Genomic DNA, 21219 nt, shown 5'->3' with positions numbered 1-21219 from the left:
CATAATGAAATTATAAGCAACATCTAAGTAACAAAGAAAGTCTCTGCCTCCCTCTGGTGCCCAGAGGAACCATGACAGTACCCCACCCTAGGAGCGGCTCCAGGCTCCAGCGGAGTCCTGATAGCCACCACGTAGTCTGTTGAAGTCTCTTACCAGACCCCGATGCAGGATGTCCCGGGCCGGGACCCATACCGCTCCTTAGGATCATAGCTTTCCCAGTCCACCAGGTACTGCAGGTTCCCTTGGACCTTGTGAGCCTCCAACAGATGCCAGACAGTGTAGCAGAGGAGCAGGTGTGGGGGGAGAGAAGGGACTGGTACTTACCAGCTTGAGACAGGAGATATGGAAGGACGGACAGACCCTCATGGACCTGGGAAGCTGGAGACGATAGGTAACCGGGTTGATGCGAGTCAGGATCTTGAAGGGTCCTATGTAGCGAGGAATGTAGCAAGGAGCGAGTTTCCGTGATTCCACCTCTAAGGGAAGATCACCGGTGGACATTCACACCCATTGACCCGGTCAGAGGACCCGAAGAGGTCTTTAGTGATGGCTTGCCTGATGTTGATGTCGGGCAGAGGAGCGGAGCAAAGAGGATCGCGCTCTGATCCAGGTGCGACAACATCGTTGAATGAACGCCTCAGCCGATGGCACCCTCACTTCGGGCCTCTTGTTAAGGAAACAGGGAGGGGGCGAACCCAAACTGACACTCGAACGGTGACAGTCCAGTGGACGAGTTTGGCAGTGTGTTATGAGCATACTGCGCCCAGACGAAGAACCTGCTCCAGTTGCTAGCCTGAGTGGAGACGCTCAGTTTGCCCATTTTACTGTGGGTGGAACCCCGAGGAGGAACTCATCAATGCCCCCAACAGAGAGTAGAAGGCCTTCCAATACCGTGCAACGAACTGGGGCCCCCGATCTGAGACAATGTCCTGGGAAAGCCTGTGTAGTCGGAAGACATGGGTAATCATTTGATCAGCTGTCTCCTTCGCTGAAGGCAACTTTGGTAAGACTATGAAATGGGCTGCCTTGGAGAATCGATCGGGGACCATCAGGATAGTTGTAAGCCCTTGAGATGGAGGAAGCCCAGTGATAAACACTAGGTGTTAAAGTCAGTTTTCCACTCACCTCCTACCCTGATTCTCACCAGATTGTAAGCGTTGCGGAGATCCAGTTTGGTGAAGAATTGGGTGCCTTGGGCCAACTCCAAGGCAGAGGACATCAGGGGTAGGGGGTAATGATACTTGATCATAATCTGGTTCAGCCCTCTGTAATCGATGCACGGACGCAGGCCTCCATCCTTCTTACCCATGAAGAAGAAGCCTGCACCAGCTGGGGATGTAGAGGAGCGAATGAATCCTGCCTCCAGCGACTCCCGGATGTAATTGTCCATGACCACTGCTTCAGGGCTTGAGAGGGAGTACAGACGGCCCCGGGGAATTGTGGAGCCGGGTAGGAGTTCTATAGCACAGTCGTATGGACGATGAGGGGGAGGGTGGCCGCTTGTCTCTTACTGAAAGCCTCCCGGAGGTCAAAGTATTTGGGAGGAAGAGCGGTCTCCAATGGATGCAGGAGGACACGTCGAAGCTCTTGGTGGGGGTCTTAGACATTTAGTATAGCAGTCCTTGCCCCAGTCTAGTAAGTGTCCCGTGAACCAGGAGAATAGTGGGTTATGTAGCGCTAGCCAGGGGTACCCTAGGATAAGGGGGTTCTCGGGAGCAGTGATCAAAATAAATCTAAGAGTCTCTGAGTGATTCAGCTCAAGCTGCAGTAGAATGGGCTTGTTCTGATATTCCACCTGGCCTGAGCCAATGGGGTGTCCATCGAGGGCTTGAATCTGCAGAGGGATAGGACATTTCACGCAGGAGATTTGTAATTCTCTGGCAAAATCTTGATCAATGAAGTAATTTGCGGCCCCGGCGTCCACGAAGGCTTGAATCTGGTGCTGACTGTGGAGGGTTGTGGGTAGTAACAGACGGTGACTGGGTAGCCAGGAGGTAACTGCACAGCTCGACAGAACCATGACAATCCTGGCATTCACTAAACCCAGATTCGTCCATCGGACTGCCAGATGGTAAAGCGTGATTCACTTCTCCAGAGTCTAATGGCGGTGAGCTTTACACCACTCCAGCCGACTCTGGCATTGCGCATGGGGATCTTAGGCTTGTGTGCTGCTGCTTGGCAACGAAAACCCATTTCATTAAACTCCTGAACAAACAGTTATTGTGCTGACGTTGCTTCCAGAGGCAGTTTGGAACTTAGTAGTGAGTGTTGCAACCAAGGACAAACAATTTTAACGCTCCGTGTGCTTCAGCACTCGGCAGTCCTGTTCTGTGAGCTTGTGTGGCCTACCACTTCGCGGCTGAGCCGTTCTTGCTCCTCGATGTTTCCACTTCACAATAACCGCATTTACAGTTGACTGGGGTAGCTTTAGCAGGACAGGTGACGATCTGACTTGTTGGAAAGGTGGCATCCTATGATGGTGCTTCACTGAGTCACTGAGCTCTCCAGTAAGGCCATTTTACTGCCAATGCTCATCTACGCAGATTGCATGGCTGTGCGCTCGATTTTATACACCTGTCAGCAACAGGTGTGTCTGAAATAGCCAAATCCACTAATCTGAAGGTGTGTCCACATAGTTTTGTATATACTGTATAGTGTACTTTATAAAGAAAGGTACAGATTTGGCATATCATGAACTAAATCATGAACTAAAGCATGTGGTCTCTACTGAGGGGAGGAGTTGTTGGTATTATCGCATGTTGTTCCTCCATCAACGTTGATAATCCTCATAATGAGATTTAGCCACACTGATCTGAGAGGGTCTTAAAATGATTCAAACACAGAACAGACTTCTCTACTGGTCAATCTGAGAACTGAGGGGAAATATTGTAGAAACACCAATGTTCTAAATGTGAATAATTCATTGACTATGAATGATTTGCTGATCCACACAATGTACATGCACCACTAAAATGCTTATTTTCACAATGTATTCCTGTGCAGTAGTACCTTGACTACAGTGTAAATAGAGAAATACTCTCAAATATTCCACATTCATTCAACTTGATATTGCCAGATCCTCAAATCTGCCAACCAAAAACTATGAGCCCTGGGAGAGAACTAAGTGGGATGCAAGGGAGTTGGGCTTACTGCAATATTCCTCATTGACAGCAGAGAACATTATATCAACACACTGTAAAATGTTCAATCCAAAAATAGGCTTATAATATTGATATACCAACTCAGTGGCCTCCACTGTGCACTTTGAATAAGTGTTTTAAATGCACTAGAGTGTCCTCAGACATTGATGGACATCGAATACTGACATGTATCACAGATGATCTGGCTGGTCATGATAGTTCCATCCTATGGACATTCTCTCAGATACTGGTGGTGGACTGCAGTATTTACACTAGGGCCAGGACAGCATCAATTGATTTATAAAATCACCATCTCCTATGGGCTCCACACAGTTGCTTCTGCATTTCAAATTGTCACTGCTAAAGAAAGATATGTTGCAGCTATTTATCTATTCAGTTCTAATGCACAAAGGAACCTCTATCTGATCAAAATGGCCCTTAGGTGTGTGCTGTTTGTTGCTATGTTGCATAGAATTAGGAATTCGAATACTAAAATGGACATAAAAGGTCTTATGACAGTAAAGGTCAGCCATTTTGGTCAGGGAGTTGGTAAACTCCCTTTTACAGCACTCCTTCCGTGGCCTCCAACTGCTCTTAAACGCGAGTAAAACCAAATGCATGCTTTTCAACCGATCGCTGCCTGCACCCGCATGCCCGACTAGCATCACCACCCTGGATGGTTCCAACCTTGAATATGTGGACATCTATAAGTACCTAGGTGTCTGGCTAGACTGCAAACTCTCCTTCCAGACTCACATCAAACATCTCCAATCAAAAATCAAATCCAGAGTCGGCTTTCTATTCCGCAACAAAGCCTCCTTCACTCACGCTGCCAAGCTTACCCTAGTAAAACTGACTATCCTACCGATCCTCGACTTCGGCGATGTCATCTACAAAATGGCTTCCAACACTCTACTCAGCAAACTGGATGCAGTCTATCACAGTGCCATCCGTTTTGTCACTAAAGCACCTTATACCACCCACCACTGCGACTTGTATGCTCTAGTCGGCTGGCCCTCACTACATATTCGTCGCCAGACCCACTGGCTCCAGGTCATTTACAAGTCCATGCTAGGTAAAGCTCCGCCTTATCTCAGTTCACTGGTCACGATGGCAACACCCATCCGTAGCACGCGCTCCAGCAGGTGTATCTCACTGATCATCCCTAAAGCCAACACCTCATTTGGCCGCCTTTCGTTCCAGTACTCTGCTGCCTGTGACTGGAACGAATTGCAAAATCGCTGAAGTTGGAGACTTTTATCTCCCTCACCAACTTCAAACATCAGCTATCCGAGCAGCTAACCGATCGCTGCAGCTGTACATAGTCTATAGGTAAATAGCTCACCCTTTTTCACCTACCTCATTCCCATACTGTTTTTATACTGTTTTTATTTATTTACTTTTCTGCTCTTTTGCACACCAATATCTCTACCTGTACATGCCCATCTGATCATTTATCACTCCAGTGTTAATCTGCAAAATTGTATTATTCGCCTACCTCCTCATGCCTTTTGCACACATTGTATATAGACTGCCCATTTTTTTCTACTGTGTTATTGACTTGCTAATTGTTTACTCCATGTGTAACTCTGTGTTGTCTGTTCACACTGCTATGCTTTATCTTGGCCAGGTCGCAGTTGCAAATGAGAACTTGTTCTCAACTAGCCTACCTGGTTAAATAAAGGTGAAATAAAATAAAAAAATAAATAAAAAAACCATGGTCAGCCAGTGTGCTGTGATAAGATTGAATTAAATCAAATCAAATACTTGTCACATGCGCCATATACAGCAGCTGTAGACCTTACCATGAAATGCTTACTTACAAGCCCTTAACCAACAATGCAGTTCAAGAAATAGAGTTAAGAAAATACTTACTAAATAAATTAAAGTTAAAAAAAAGGAACACAATAAAATAACAATAACGAGGCTATATACAGGGGGTACCGGTACCGAGTCAAAGTGCGGGGGTACATGTAGGTAGGGGTAAAGTGAGAATGCATAGATAATAAACAGCTAGTAGAAGCAGTGTAAAAACAATGGAAGGGGGTCAATGTAAATAGTCCAGGTAGCCATTTGATTAATTGTTCAGCAGTCTTATGGCTTGGGGGTAGAAGCTGTTAAGGAGCCTTTTGGACCTATACTTGGTGCTCCGGTACCGCTTGCCATGTAGAAGCAAAGAGAATAGTCTAGGACTTGACCATTTCTTTGGCCTTCCTCTGACACTGCCTAGTATATAGGTCCTGGGTGGCAGGAAGCTTGGCTCCAATGATGTATTGGGCTGTATAAACTACCCTCTGTAGCACCTTACGGTCGGATGCCGAGCAGTTGCCATACCAGTCAGTGATGCAACTAGTTTGGATGCTTTCGATGGTGCAGCTGGATAACATTTTGAGGATCTGGGGACCAATGCCAAATCTTTTCAGTCTCCTGAGGGGAAAAGGCGTTGTCATGCCCTCTTCACGACTTTCTTGGTGTGTTTGGACCATGATAGTTTGTTGGTGATGTGGACACCAAGGAACTTGAAACTCTCAACCTGCTCCACTACAGCCCCGTCAATGTGAATGGGGGCGTGATCGGCCCTCCTTTTCCTGTAGTCCACGATCATCTCCTTTGTCTTGTTTAAGTTGAGGGAGAGGTTGTTGTCCTGGCACCACACTACCAGGTCTCTGACCTCCTCCCTATAGGCTGTCTCGTTGTTGTCGGTGATCAAGCCTACCACCGTTGTGTCGTCAGCAAACTTAATGGTGTTGGAGTCGTGCTTGGCCACACAGTCGTGGGTGAACAGTACAGCATGGCAGATGTTTTGTTGCCTACCCTTACCACCTGGGGTAGGCCAGTCAGGAAGAGGGAGGTGTTTAGCCCCAGGGTCCTTAGCTTAGTGATGAGCTTTGTGGGCACTATGGTGTTGAACGCTGAGCTGTAGTCAATGAAAGTATTCTCACATAGGTATTCCTTTTGTCCAGGTGGGAAAGGGCAGTGTGGAGTGCGATTGAGATTGCATCATCTGTGGATCTTTTGGGCCGTTTATGCGAATTGGAGTGGGTTTAGGGTTTCCGGGATGATGGCGTTGATGTGACCCACGACCAGCCTTTCAAAGCACTTCATGGCTACCGACTTGAGTGCTCATTTAGGCAGGTTACCTTCGCTTTCTTGGGCACCTGGACTTGAAACAGATATTGTGTAAAACAATTCATTTTAAGATTATGCTACCCCGGGTCCTCTCCAAATACTACTGCTGGACCATCGAGAGCGTCCTGACCGGTTCCATCATGGCCTGGTTCGGGAATTGCTCCGTCCACAACCGCAAGGCCCTCCAGGGGGTTCTGAAGATTGCCCAGTACATCACTGGGACCGTGCTCCCATCTACTCGAAATGGTGCCTGGGGGAGGCCCGCAGAATTATCAAGGACCCTAGCCACGAGCTGTTCAATTTCTTACCATCGGGCAGACGGTATCAGAGCTTGAGGTCTGATAACAGGCTCAGAGACTGTTTCTATCTACAAACCATCAGACTGCTGAACACTTGAACTGGACTGAAAACCTGCTCTTATTCTCCGCACCTTAGCACACATTCACTGACGCACACACCCACACTCATGCTACACACACATTACGTCTGCTGCTACCAGACTCTTTTTATGATTTCTAAATACTGCACAATTTAAACACTTGCCCCCTCCCCTTTCCCAAAAACATGTAAGTATTGGATTATAAATTGTGTGTGTATTCCTGCATTCTATTCTACTGAGCAATTTTACTTTATGTTCATATTCTTCTTTGATTGTTTGTTATTGTACTATCAAGAAGGAACCTGTGTAACGGCTCTCGTTGGTGGTAGGAAGAGTAGACCAAAGCGCAGCGTGAAAGTGTTCATGATTCCATTATTCAAAAAACACTCAAACAAAATAACAAAAGCGAGAAAAAAAAGTGCACAGTTCTGTCAGGCTGAGACACTAAACAGAAAACAAGATCCCACAACCAAATGGTGGGAAAAAGGGCTGCCTAAGTAAAATCCCCAATCAGAGACAACGATAGACAGCTGCTTCTGACTGGGAACCACACCCGGCCGAAAACAAAGAAACAGAAGACATAGAATTTCCCACCTGAGTCACACCCTGACCTAACAAAACAGAGAATAATAAGGATCTCTAAGGTCAGGGCGTGACAACCTGTAAGTAAGCATTTTATTGGATTGTGTATACCATGTATCCCGTACATAAGATTAATTCAACTTGAAACTTGATCTGTATAGTATGTTTATTAGCAAGCAATCAATTGGACTGATTCCAATAATTTCTCAAATTAACTGACAAAATCACAACATTCCATACAAAAAATGCAGTAAATCGACAGCCACTGGCTGAAATCGGTTGATGATAAGACTTAGACAAGTTGTAAATGCAACGAATACTGATATTATACTCGAACCACCCAGATATTATAAACTGGGTGGTTCGAGCCCTTCGAAAGCCGTGGTATATCAGACTGTATACCACAGGTATGACAAAACATTTATTTTTACTGTTCTAATTATGTTGGCAACAAGTTTATTATAGCAATAATGCACCTCGGGGGTTTGTGGTCTATAGCCATTATACCATGGCTAAGGGCTGTATCCAGGCACAAACATTGAGACATTTATGTTTTTTTTTTACATATATGTATTAGAGGCTAGTTATACAGAAAATGTGTATAACACCTGTATAAACTGTATTTATAATTATACGACCAGTGTTGTAAAGTACTTAAATAAAAAATACTTTAAAGTACTACTTAAGTATTTTTTGGGGATATCTGTACTTTACTTTACTATTTATAATGTTGAGCACTTTTACTTTTACTTTACTACATTCCTAAAGAAAATTATGTACTTTTTATTCCATACATTTTCCCTGACACTCACTACATTTTGAATGGCTATCAGAACAGGAAAATGGTTAAATCCATGCACTTATCAAGAGAACACCCCTGGTCATCCCTATTGCTTCTGATCTGGCAGACTCACTGAACACAAATGCTTCCTTTGTAAATTATGTCTGAGCGTTGGAGTGTGCCCCTGGCTATCCTTAAATTTAAAAAAAGAAAAAAAGAAAATTGTGCCATCTTGTTTTCTTAATATTGGTAATTTTAAATTATTTATCAATTTACTTTTCATACTTAAGTATATTTTATCAATTACATGTACTTTTGATACTTAAGTATATTTTAAACCAAACTGTTTAAAACTTTTACTCAAGTAGTGTTTTACCTGGTGACTTTCACTCTTACTTGAGTAATTTTCTATTAAGGTATCTTTACTTTTACTCAAGTATGACATTTGCGTACATTTTCCACCACTGAATAGGACACTATTTTAGGTTAACAATAATTATGTTACACAATTTCTGATAGTCGTATATATGTATGCATGTTTTGGAGAAACTACGTGGGACCACTGAACGCGTGGGACGGAGAGCACGTTTTGAGGAGGGGGGGCTAAAAGTGGCCAACTGCTTTTTCCCACCCATTTAAAAAGACACGCGCATGCGCACTTACTTACAATTTGGACTTAGTCTGTTACACAACTGTTTCTTTCTTCATTCTGCTCGCATCACCTCGTCGGCGGTTTCATCCAACACGTTTCACACTTTGCTTTTAACAGATTAATAATTGAAAATGAGTGGAGATCATTCCCACAACGATAGCCAGGTAACATTTGTAATCGTTTGCCGTGTCATTGCGAAAGAGCTTTGTAGGACATTAAACTCGCTTGCTTTTTTTATTTGCCTCAGCAGCCAGGCTACACTAACGTTAGCTAGCTAGGTAACTTGGCTAACTAGCCAATCAACAGTGAATATAATTGCAACAAATGTGACATAAATAAGTGTTTTGTCATTCTTTCAATATTGTATTTTTCAGATAATAAAAAGTAAAGTCCATTCAACTAAACTTTGGCTAACTAAGGATGGCAAAGGCACTGTGCGCTAGCCATTTTATCAGACTGGTCTCAATTGCCAACCATCAGCAGGGTTGCTAGCTAGTCGTTAGCCAGCGAGCTAGCCAACAAGTTCAAAGTTATCCAGCTAGCAAGCCATCAATCAAGGAACATGGATAGTTAACCAATCTTTGTTTTACAATTTGCAGATAGACTCCGGCTCTCGGGTCAATGGTAAGTGTAACGTTAATGTGTCAAACAACTGTCACAATGATTGTCTCCTTCAAATTCTGACGTGTCCACACTGTAGTTAGCTAGCTATCTGCTAACATGGGCTAGTTCGCTAGCCAGACATATAGCTAGTTTAGCAAAGGGCAGAAATGGCGTCCAGAGACTAAGTCCTCTGCCTCACTCACAAGCGCCTATTGTTCAAATGGGTGGCTCTTTAATAGCTTTTAAACATTTTATAATCTCGATCTGATCACAAATTCTTAAAGAACTAGAGGTGTTTTATTGGTATACTAAATTAGATTTTGTTGTTGGCCGGCTTAAAATGCCACATTCCGAGTCTAAAAGTAAGGGTTTGGGGGTTGAGAACTTAGTCTCTGCGCCATTTTCTTTTTTCTGTCTAGCGGTCTGACTAGGAAACATAGCTGAAGTGCAGATGGCTGTGATATGGAAGGGAAACACGCAGGACCGTTTGTATCAAGACACGATTTCCAGCGGCGGAGGAAGTAAAATCACCTGATGGCCCCGTTTTGCTTTTAAATAATATTTTATAGTCCTATCCGAATGTATTATGGATAATTCTGTATCATATAGAAGTTAATTTACATTAACTAGTTGTGACTCAAGTCCAATGCGGGATTTTTTAACATCCCTGACAGATTTGTGGTGCAAGTTTGACAATGCACATTGACTTCCACTACAAACTCAATTTTTGATGACTTAATTAATTGATTTGATAGCTTTGTTGGCATGGTCTAAACCACATGGCCACTGAGGCCTAACAAGTTAAACCCCCAGCAGTGGTATTTAACAAGTATGAATTACCTTTTTTAAGGTTTCAGAAGCTACAACATGCTTCCCCTCACCACTAAGTACACATTTTTTGTGAAAGATTATTTCTGAACAATTTCAAAAAGGGTCATTTCAATTCATGTTTATTTATCATATGACAGTGTATTTCTTATGGACAAGGACTCCACTCCTAGCCCTTGGGACAACATGGTTGGCTGCCTCAAAATCCTACAGCTTTAGATAAACTATTCATCTTTCCAGATTAGTTTTGTGGGAATCTGTTTCGAAGTCCAGATAGGGATTTTAACATGCAAAGAAGTGATTGCTGTACCAATTCAAAGATAAACTTGTCAAGACACTGCATTGAATGCATTTTCTACTGTGACACATCTCAGAACAGCCTTTCCTGCATCAAAAAATACCCTCCTCACCGCTATTTTTGAATTAATACTAGGCCTATATCATATTTGGTTTGTGGTTTTGGTTCTCACCATCACATAGTGGGCTCCTGAAATGGTTGTGTGTCTGTTGGTAGAACACTTGCACTTGACATGCCATAGTTGTGGGTTCGATTCCCATGGTGGGGCAGTATGGAAATGTGTGCACTCACTAAGTTGCTCTGAATAAGAGCGTCTGCTGAATGACAAATGTAAATGTAGTGTGGGCTGTCCGATGTTGGTCAGAACAGCCTATGTCAAGCACAAAACCTGATACCTTGTTAGAACATGGGTCCAATGGAGACTCGGGGGTTAAGAGTTGTCCCTGTATACAAGACATATTTATTTATTGTTTTGTCTTCTGCAGTAGTGGAGCATGGGGCCCTGAAGTGAAAACAGCCAGTCGCTGATTTGCTCTTATTTGTTAGATTTAAGATCTACAAGAAATGCTGTAATGATATACCCACTACCTACATCATTACAAGGTATATAGGCAAACATCAGTCCAAGCTCTGCAAGGGCTTGCTCCAAAGAATCCTCAGACGAGTTTGTTTATAAATACCACGATACAAATTGTTTAGATTTTATTTCATGGCTCTGAAGTCCTATAGCCCACATTCCTACTGCAGTCCCTAACTAATAGAATCTACAGATGCCAACATATTAATTTAGTCTTGCATATCTGTCCTCTTTGGTTTCAAATGCATTTATTGCCTGCAATAGGTGATGTCAGATCATGAGGAAGGGGAAATCTGTTGTTTATTGGTGTGTCGGCCAGTAGCTTGCTGTGGAGCATAGAGCCTTGTGACTGAGTCCCTTATTTAAAAGCCTCACACCTTTCAAAACATGCCTCGATTGCAGTAGGGGAAAGGAATTTAATGTATTATGTTTCTTTGGCTGTCAACTTTTGTTTGACTGTGTGATGTACCTGTGTTGTATATGTATCAACTAAGGAGAGAAGATTGGCATTCATTTAGCTACTATTTCTGCTTGTAGGGGGTTGGTTAAGTGAAAGCAGATGGACGAGGCCTGTTAGAGCTTGCTCCCTCTTTTCATCCATGTTGATACTGTTTCTGAGTAAAAATGAACCTCAACTGTCAATGGGCACTAGGAGGTGCTGTCTTACCATGTATGGCACATCCTCTCGTGGCCCTAAGTCTGACCTGAATTTTTTAAAACTTAATTTGTGAAGGGTGTTCTGTTAAGTTTTTGATCTGTCATGAACAAGGTCCCCAAATCCAAATGTGCCTGAAGTTGACTGGAGATGGTCCTATTCTATGTAACTTCTACCAACCAGTAATGTATTCCGGCTGACACGGGTGCACATACAATCCAACTGTCAGTATTCAGATTCACACCCAGGTGTTGGATGAGTGTTCTGGCCTAGCACTTCCTGAGCCAAGAGGCACTCTTATCTAGTCAGTCATTCAGACATTACAACACTGTCAAATCTTCCCATGTCTTTTTGTGCACATATTTGTATTTTGCATAACATTTTTTTTCTCACATTGCCTGTTGTATTCTTTTTACTAACCTTTTAGTTTTAGCTTGGAAACTTGTCTGAACTTGTGTGTTTCTTAAGCATAGACTGGAGTATTGTTTACTTATTGTTCCTGGTGCGGTAGATGTTTTCTTTTGTGTTAGCTGTTTTCACCTGCTGGGTTTAGAGAAGGGTTGAAGAAAAGTGGATATATTTACAGAATGTTTCTGTGGCCTAAATGTTTCCTATTCCTTTGGCAATGGTCATTTAGCCTTTCCGTCAGTCCGCGTTTGAATAACTTTCTTCTTTTGCAGATTCTCATAAGCATAAAGATAAGTACAAGGATAAAGAACACAAACACAAGGACCACAAGAAGGACAGGGAGCGTGAGAAATCAAAATATGGCAACAGGTATGACTCTCCAGTCTTTTTAAGCAGGGTCGCATAGGTGAAACTTAGTGCGTCACGAGGGCAGTAATTGACACCCACACATTTGCTTTGTTGAGCTCTTTAACGTAGCTGTTTGTTTGATAAGCAGGGTGTATGAATGGGCGTAGGACCAGCCAGACTCCTCACTGTTTTATTGCTATAGTATATCCTCAAATATACACACTTAGTTGATTTCCTTATTGGTATGTTCAATCTGATGCTGATGTAATCTGTGAAATTCCAGTGACCATAAGGAGTTTTCGGAAAAGAAACACAGAGAAAAGGAGCGAATAAAGCACGAAGATGTCAGCACAGACAGACACAAGGACAAACACAAGGAAAAAGACCACAGGAAGGATGAGGTGTGCTAATTATCCAACGGAGAGGGATGCATCGCTGCCATTTTGGTTTAGATGTGCCAATCAGTTTGTCAAATATTTGTCCAGTCTCTTTCTCAGTGAAAACCTGAATTTATAGCTCTTAACATTTCAAAAGATCCATGTTTTAACTCTTCGTTGTCATCTTGCAGATCAAGCCGAAGAAGGAAAAAGAGAATGGCTTTGCCAGGTAGGTTTGGTTTGTATTGTTCATTTGACATTTGTTCTGCTTCCACATGCTGGTTACATATCTAGGGCCCTATAAAATCAGCGATTGTATTATATATATATATTTTTTTTTTGTGTGCAGAAGTTTAATGTTTTTTCCCAAATATATATATTTTTTCTCCCGTTTTTGGTCTCAATCACACTTTAAAAAAATGAAAAAATAGAACATCCCATGTTGTTTTTCTAAGTCCATAACCATGCTTAAACCAAATCTGGAGACCACTTTTGAGGTCTGGAAAAAGCTAAGAAATTTACGTTTTTGGGTGCAGTTATCCTTTAAGTGCCAGAGATGGTTAGCAATGTTTCGGTAGCGTTTATGTGATTCCAGAGTTTGGTAAATAAATTGCTCCTTGATTGATGCAAGTAATCACGATATCATTCTGCCAGTTAGACATAGGCTACTTTGTATTTAACATTTAATTGAGAAGGTTTTTGAGAGCCTTTCATCTCGACCAGCAGGTTATTATTAGCATCATTGCTGTCGTCTACACAGTGTAGACATGTGTACGGGGGCATTCCTGTGCCGTTGCAGGAAAATACTAATCAGATTTTGTTCATGTGCTATGATTAACTTGGGCAAATTAATGCATTTTCTATAGTTCAATATATTAAGATGATTTCCTACTAATTTCAATAAAAAAAAAATATTGTTAAATTCCATCATGTCTACATTCCGTGTGCGTTTTCCACAACAGATTTTATAGGACCCTACATATTTGATTTCAAATGCACAATGAATGTAAATGTTCGAATTCTATCACCAGCCCTCAGCGCATTAAGACTGAGACGGACAATGATCACTTCTACCACTCTCCCAAGTCCCTGAAAAGACAGCGTGACAATGACGAGTGAGTAGATCTGTACTTAACTTTGTCAACAGGCCCATTTCTTCCTTAGTCTTTGGCCCTGTTACATTTGTATGATACAAATGTTGGCTGTAGTTGCCATGTTTAGACCAACCCCATCTGTTTTTTTTTCTTCGTTCTGTTGGGCAATGACAATGTTTGGTCATTGTTGGCTTTGCAAGAACCACACAGCTGCCTTTCGGTATGACTATGTAGTTTGGTGTAGAGAAGACCAAGATAGTTGTTGAATCTACCATTAGTCAGGCCTCTTTATAAGGTGTTTATTTTTATTTTTTAGAACTGAATTCAAGCCCAAAAAAATTAAAATTGAAAATGACAGAGTGGACAAGAAAGCAAAGAAGAGGAAACAAGATGAGGTACATGGAAATCTTTGGATTTCATATTGGATATATTTCAGTGATCCGTTGTGAGAAAGGAGACTCATGCATTCTTTGTTTCTTGTAAAGGACATCAAGCCCAAAAAGACACAAAAAAACAAGAAAGGGGAAGTTGCTGACGGGAAAAAGAAAGCAAAGAAGGAGCCTGAGGAGAAGTGGAAATGGTGAGTGTCATAGTTGCCCTCCAGCTGTGTTGCTGCACAGAGCTTTTGTGAAGGCACACTGACTGCCTCGTTATGGAATGCTCATTATGGTGATGGGTGAAATATGGATGTTCTTTGTATCTCTGTTGGACAAAGGATTTAGTTTGTGCATCAACCATCACTTCACGTTGTTGTACCCTGTTGGACTACAGGTGGGAAGAGGAGAGGGCAACTGACGGTTCCAAATGGAGGTTTCTGGAACATAAAGGCCCAGTCATGGCAGCACCTTACGAACCTCTTCCCAGCAAAGTCCGATTTTTCTATGATGGTAATATTAATACTCAAGTGCTGTTATTTCTATGACACTTGGTCCATTTATGAGTGGCCTTTTCTGAGTGGAAGTGGAGGGTTTGGCTGGTTGAACAAGTCTCTGCTGAAATCCCTCTGTAGGGAAGCAGATGAAGCTCGGCCCAGAGGCTGAGGAGGTGGCCACCTTCTTTGCCAAAATGCTGGACCATGAGTACACTACCAAGGATGCCTTCCGGAAAAACTTCTTCAAAGACTGGAGAAAGGTAGTGAATGTTTAAGGCTGTATACCTGGAGTTTGCAATTGCGTTACTTAGATGTCTTTCATATTTTTATTTTAGAAATTGTGATTTGGAACAGTAATTCCATACACACATGATCATGACTTGTCTACCTCTGTTCAATCCTACAGGAAATGACCTCGGAGGAGAAGTCTAAGATCACAGACCTGAAGAAGTGTAACTTCAATGAAATGGGGGAATACTTCAAGGCTCAGTCTGAGGCCAGAAAGGCCATGACTAAAGATGATAAACTGGTGAGCAAGAACAATACTTGGTGCTTTTTCTTACATTTAAAATAAAATGTATAACCCCGTTCAGACCACGACTCTCCAGTGAAGTTCTACATTAGGCAGTGGCGTAATAATACCTGGAATCTTCAGGCTGGTCCAGAGTTCCAACAACTGTACCCAGATCGAACTAGTTTGTCTCTGGTTCTATGCTTCTTATAGAAAATCAAAGTGGAGAACGAACGCCTCCTACAGGAGTATGGCTTCTGCATCATGGACAACCACAAGGAGCGCATTGCTAACTTTCGCATTGAGCCCCCGGGCCTGTTCCGTGGCCGAGGAGACCACCCCAAGATGGGCATGCTGAAACGCCGCATCCGCCCTGAGGACATCATCATAAACTGCAGCAAGTGAGTGACAGGGTCCTGGGTAGGGGTGCAATGGTTACATGTATTCATACCAAACTTTTTGGTATGGGGTCCTCAATCCGGGCTGCACTGTGAACCTAAATGAATACATAAAATAGAACACCAGGCTATATGGCTATGCCTACTCTGCGTTGTATGCATCTTGGGTAAATCTGAGCTGAGAACATTTCAGGCTTTTCTGTTAAAACGACTAGAGCCTATGCTCACATTGTAATCAGAATTCTAGTCTTAATTGGCACGTTTTGTAAGGCGCAGCTGGGAACTAGTTCTGTACGATGGCGAGTGGTGGCGTCCATGAACTAGGAGTCTCAGTCATTTAAATCTCCAGTTTGGGAACATTTTGGCTTCCCAGTAGATTACACTAGTACCCTATGCTGCTGCCAACACCTCAAACATGTTGACACATTTACGCCAACCTCACCCCAGTATTCCTACCACCGGAGCAGGACGGAAACGCAATAAAACACTACTTAGTATTCACTCTGCATTCAAGCAGCCCTTTGAGCGTTGGGCCAGTAACCAGAAGGTATCCACCTTTCCCTTTCCACAGTTGATTACAAACCGTGGGGTGAACCATTAAACTCATAGTCCTGGGTGCAGGTAGCAATATGAACATAATGAAAGAGAAGTCTTACAAAATGTTCTACAGCGCTTTCCCCTTCTCTTGATTATATTAACTGATGGACTGCTTGTTTGGACCAGATTAGTGTATATCTGGATACTTGCTCTGACTCAGCCGCTCTATTCTATCTCTCTCACACAGGGACTCCAAGCACCCCAAGCCTCCCCCTGGTACCAAATGGAAGGAGTTGCGTCATGACAACAAGGTGACCTGGCTGGTGTCGTGGACAGAGAACATCCAAGGCTCTATCAAGTATATCATGCTGAATCCCAGCTCAAGAATCAAGGCAGGTTCATCTTTATTATGGCTCATGGTGGTTGCGGTGAAAGTGGGAGCGAGTGACTTATTGTTAGCTTTTAATGAAGTCTCTAGAGACGACAAAAGTCTGCAATCCTATTCAACATTTCTCAAATCATTTTTTATATTTTTTATCCCGTTTCTCGCCAATTTTGAAGTATCCAATCGCTGCAACTCCCGCACGGACTCAAGAGGCGAAGGTCGAGAGCCATGCGTCCTCAAACCCAACCAGGCCGCACTGCTTCTTGACACAATGTCCACTTAACCCAGAAGCCAGCCACACCAATGTGTTGGCGGAAACACTGTGCACTTTGGCAATTGTTTCATCGTTCACTTCGCCACAGGAGCCGCTAGAGCGCGATGGGACGAAAACATACCTGCCGGCCAAACCCTCCCCTAACCCAGACGACACTGGGCCAATTGTGCGTCACCCCACGGGTATCCCGGTCGCGGCCGGCTGGGACAGAGCCTGGACTCGAACCCCGAATCTCTAGTGGCACAGCTAGCACTACAATGCAGTCCTTTAGACCACTGCGCCACTCGGGAGACCCAACCTTTCTCAATTTTTTTTTTTTTTTTACATATTTGTTCATTGTTGTGCCCCCTGTCTCTTCCCCCTGGTTGCTGTAATGGTGGTGTGTGTTGATCTGCAGGGTGAGAAGGACTGGCAGAAGTATGAGACAGCCCGAAATCTGAAGAAGTGTGTGGACCGGTTAAGGAACCAGTACCGCGAGGACTGGAAGTCCAAAGAGATGAGGATCCGACAGAGAGCCGTGGCACTCTACTTCATCGATAAGGTGAGACTGCTGCCACACACGCGCACACACACGCACAGCTCCAAGTTTGGTTGTAACATGTTCCCTGTGGTGTTGTGCACCAGCTGGCTCTGAGAGCAGGTAATGAGAAGGAGGAAGGGGAGTCTGCGGACACAGTGGGCTGCTGCTCCCTCCGAGTGGAACACATCAACCTGTACCCCGAGAAGGACGGCCAGGAGTTTGTGGTGGAGTTTGACTTCCTGGGTAAAGACTCCATCCGCTACTACAACAAAGTCCCCGTGGAGAAGAGGGTAAGGCCTTGAAGAATTGACATTTGGTTCACCAGAACATTTCTATGTGCTTTTTCCCTCGAGTTGAACTACAATGTTTTCCAGATTACTCTCACTTCAGAGAAACTCTCACCTTGTTATTCTTATGAGTTGTAAATATTCTGTCCTCCTTTTCTTAGGTATTCAAGAACCTGCAGCTGTTCATGGAAAACAAGCAGCCAGAGGATGACCTCTTTGACCGGCTCAATGTAAGAACAAAAAAATACTTTCAATTTACATTACTTGTGAATTGCAGTGTATTAGTCATGTCACTGGACCTTGTGAGGGAAAATTAGTACCCTGTTTGACGTGTGGGAATTGGATATCCTCTTGTAATTCTGCGTCTCTTGCCATCAGTCATATTTAATGGTGGCATTTCTCTCTGTCCTCCATTTCTCCAGACCTCCATTCTGAACAAGCACCTTCAGGAGCTGATGGACGGGCTGACGGCCAAAGTGTTTCGTACCTACAACGCCTCCATCACTCTGCAGCAGCAGCTGAAGGAGCTCACCAGCCGTAAGTCCCCACGGTCATGAAGCCCCACCCAGAGACAGAGGGTCTAAGAATGCACAACCTACCCAAAGCACATTTATCTCATTCTGGTTTGGTAATGACCAGAGGTGGGAACTGGGAGGAGCTGTTGTAGATAGTTGTGTGCTGGTGGTCACTTGTAATACGTGTAAAGGCTATAGCAAGAGTCATAGTAATGTCCATTTTCTCCCCTACTTGTAGCGGATGAGAACCTTCCAGCCAAGATCCTGTCATACAACAGGGCCAACAGAGCTGTGGCCATCCTGTGTAACCATCAGAGGGCACCACCCAAGACCTTTGAGAAGTCCATGCAGAACCTCCAGACTAAAGTGAGTCACAGGGAGGACACACGGCCAGTCGACCTGACAGATGAGATGGCTCTTTGCTGATGGGAGAAAAGGAAACAAAATACTATTGCTATGATTTGGGATTTTGTTTGGGGTTTATTTGTGACTTGTTTTTAGAGTTATGTTTGTCTGCTGGGTGCATACTCTTTGTTATTTTGGGAATACTTGGCTCGGTAATGTCTTTTTTAATAGCTGCATAGTAAGAATCCAGTTATACTTCACCTTAGTTTCAAGATTATTGACATTGATAATATTTCTACCAGATTGATGCAAAGAAGGACCAGCTATCTGACGCAAAGAGGGATGTGAAGAGCGCCAAGGCTGACCTCAAAGTACGGAGAGACGAGAAGTCCAAAAAGTAAGCATGTGGATATGATTGGCTTGTTGAGGCATCCATTGGTACTTGTACGCTGGGATGTAGAAGTAGCTGATTCTTTCCCTTACTCCCCCAGAGCTGTGGAGACCAAGAAGAAGGCTGTGGAGAGGCTAGAAGAGCAGCTGATGAAGCTAGAGGTGCAGGCGACGGACCGCGAGGAGAACAAGCAGATTGCTCTGGGCACCTCCAAACTCAACTACTTGGATCCACGCATCTCTGTGGCCTGGTGAGACATGACCACGAACTTGTTGACAATCATGCACAACATCTTGCTTTCTCCATTGCTTGTCCCTTGACCCACACACTCCGTTGCTCAGGATATGTGGCACATGTCTTTTGATTAGTTAAAAGTTGTGAGTGAGTTGATGGTTTTAGTTTCGAGTGTCCTAACTCCTGGAGGGTTTATCATTCTAATATCCTCCTGTCTCCTAGGTGCAAGAAGTGGGGTATCCCTATCGAGAAGATCTACAACAAAACTCAGCGTGAAAAGTTTGCCTGGGCTATCGACATGGCAGAGGATGAATATGAATTTTAAATCCTGTTTGCGGTTTTATAATTGTGATTCTATTGTAATTTTATTGGATACTTGTTTTTAGCTTAACCGATTATACAGAATGGCCAGCCTGACAAGGAAATTATAGAATGAGTGTGCACTCAACAAGCATGGTGAGGTTGAATGTCGGGGGTCAGGACGTATAGGCCATTACAGATGAGCTGGGGGGGGTTAGTCAGGTCTGGTCGGATGTCAGATTCAAGGGCAGAACTATACCCATACCCAAAGGTGACGCGGTAATCTCTGATTGGATGAGAACCAGTGGGTTGCCTTTTTTGCCTTTTGGCTCTCTTCCTCTTCAGCCACATGCACGACTTAAAGGTGTCTGAACTTTGAACTCTGGGGTCCTATTGCTACTGTATTCAACAAAAAATGACTGCTTTGTGTATTAGATTTTATTATTTTTTTGTTCACTTGGTCTGTATTTTTAGCCCTCCCATGTATTATTAATGGATTCTATATTTTAATAGAGAACAGTTAAATCAAATGAAATCCTGAAGTACACCCATGCGCCTTTGAGGAAATTAAATGTGATCTCTAGGTATGAGTTGTAGGGGGGATAAAGACCATGAAAGCTGTGTTTTGGTGAGTGTGATGTTTTAAACTGGACTATGTTGATTGTGTACCATAAAGAGGATGCGTTGACACGGAAGGGGGAAAATGCTACACCCATGTCAATATTTACATAAGCAGGCAGGATGTGATTTAATTTGTTTTACAGTATCTATCAGGGACTGATTTTTAATGTGAACCAATCATTTAATTTTTCTCCCCTTGCGTTGCCAGCATCCTCTGGATCTTTCTGCATCGTCTATCTGGTTTTAACTTTATAATTTCTAATGATTGTTTGAGTGGAAAAGAACTCCCTTATCTGTTACTTGAAAAAAAAAGAAGCTATTTTAAAATTTAGTTAATTGAAAATATTTTTTTCTTCCAGAAGGGTATGTGAGGGATATCAACTTTGCCAAAAAAAAAACAATCTGTTACAGTTTAGGCAGTTATTGTTTTAATTGTGTTAAAGACTGAGGATGAAGAACATTAACAGGAGTTTCAATGTGAATTTTAATCCACTCTAGTGTCAGAGGAAAGTTGGTGTTTATAGCGGTAAGCTCAACTTCCTTTTCCTGTTTTTCAACCTCTTCTGTCATAGCCTCCAATCATGTTCTTGTTTTATGCTCATTGTAAGTTGAAAATGAATAAAACCCCTCAACTCTACACTTGGTCCGTTTCGTGTTATTGCTGCACTTGACTGATAGGCCTTGCACCAAAGGGATAGTTTTTTTTTTTCTTGTCAAATTTCCTCAAGTTGGATCTGTCACTGGTATGTTCAGCCTGCTTAGTCACTTTTCAACATTTGTCTTGAATGTGTTTTGTGGTTATGTTTCAGGAGGGTTCCTGTGTTCCCAAAACCCGGTGTAATAAGTAGCTCAGTCTTTCCTGAGAACAACAGAACCCAGGAAGCACCACTGCCTGTTGATTTAGACCAGTCGCTATGAGGGATTTAGCAGGGTTTGGCGCAGGCCTGGCTCTCATGTTTGGAGTTCTTTTGTGGTATATGACCAGTATACCACTGCTAAGGTCTGTATCCAGGCACTGCGTGTTGCGTCGTGCTAAGACGCAACACGCAGCATATACCACAAACCTCCGAGGTGCCTTATTGCTTAAGATGGTCCATTTGCACTTGAGGGCATGTTTCTGAGCTGGGATCCATTCAACATGAGCAATAACTGAGGCTGATTGGACTGATATGCATAATG

At 43.2% G+C, this 21219-nt stretch overlaps 1 protein-coding gene across 1 annotated transcript; it reads left to right on the top strand.

The window, feature by feature from the left end:
• The first annotated feature begins 8679 nt into the window (after positions 1-8679).
• Positions 8680-20677, top strand: top1a (DNA topoisomerase Ia). The gene is made up of 21 exons (XM_035777374.2): positions 8680-8827; positions 9263-9287; positions 12305-12401; positions 12664-12781; positions 12949-12986; positions 13789-13872; positions 14168-14246; positions 14337-14431; positions 14623-14738; positions 14861-14982; positions 15129-15251; positions 15447-15634; positions 16416-16560; positions 17225-17368; positions 17452-17637; positions 17796-17864; positions 18057-18171; positions 18388-18515; positions 18797-18891; positions 18986-19135; positions 19342-20677. The coding sequence occupies exons 1-21, from the start codon at positions 8795-8797 to the stop codon at positions 19442-19444; spliced, it is 2253 nt and encodes a 750-aa protein (XP_035633267.1). The 5' UTR covers positions 8680-8794; the 3' UTR covers positions 19445-20677.
• The last annotated feature ends 542 nt before the right edge of the window (positions 20678-21219 follow it).

This window comes from Oncorhynchus keta, chromosome 10 (assembly GCF_023373465.1).
Source record: "Oncorhynchus keta strain PuntledgeMale-10-30-2019 chromosome 10, Oket_V2, whole genome shotgun sequence".
Lineage (NCBI taxonomy): Eukaryota > Metazoa > Chordata > Actinopteri > Salmoniformes > Salmonidae > Oncorhynchus > Oncorhynchus keta.
The sequence above is the reverse complement of the archived record's forward strand: the minus strand, read 5'-3'. Positions and strand labels throughout refer to the sequence as shown.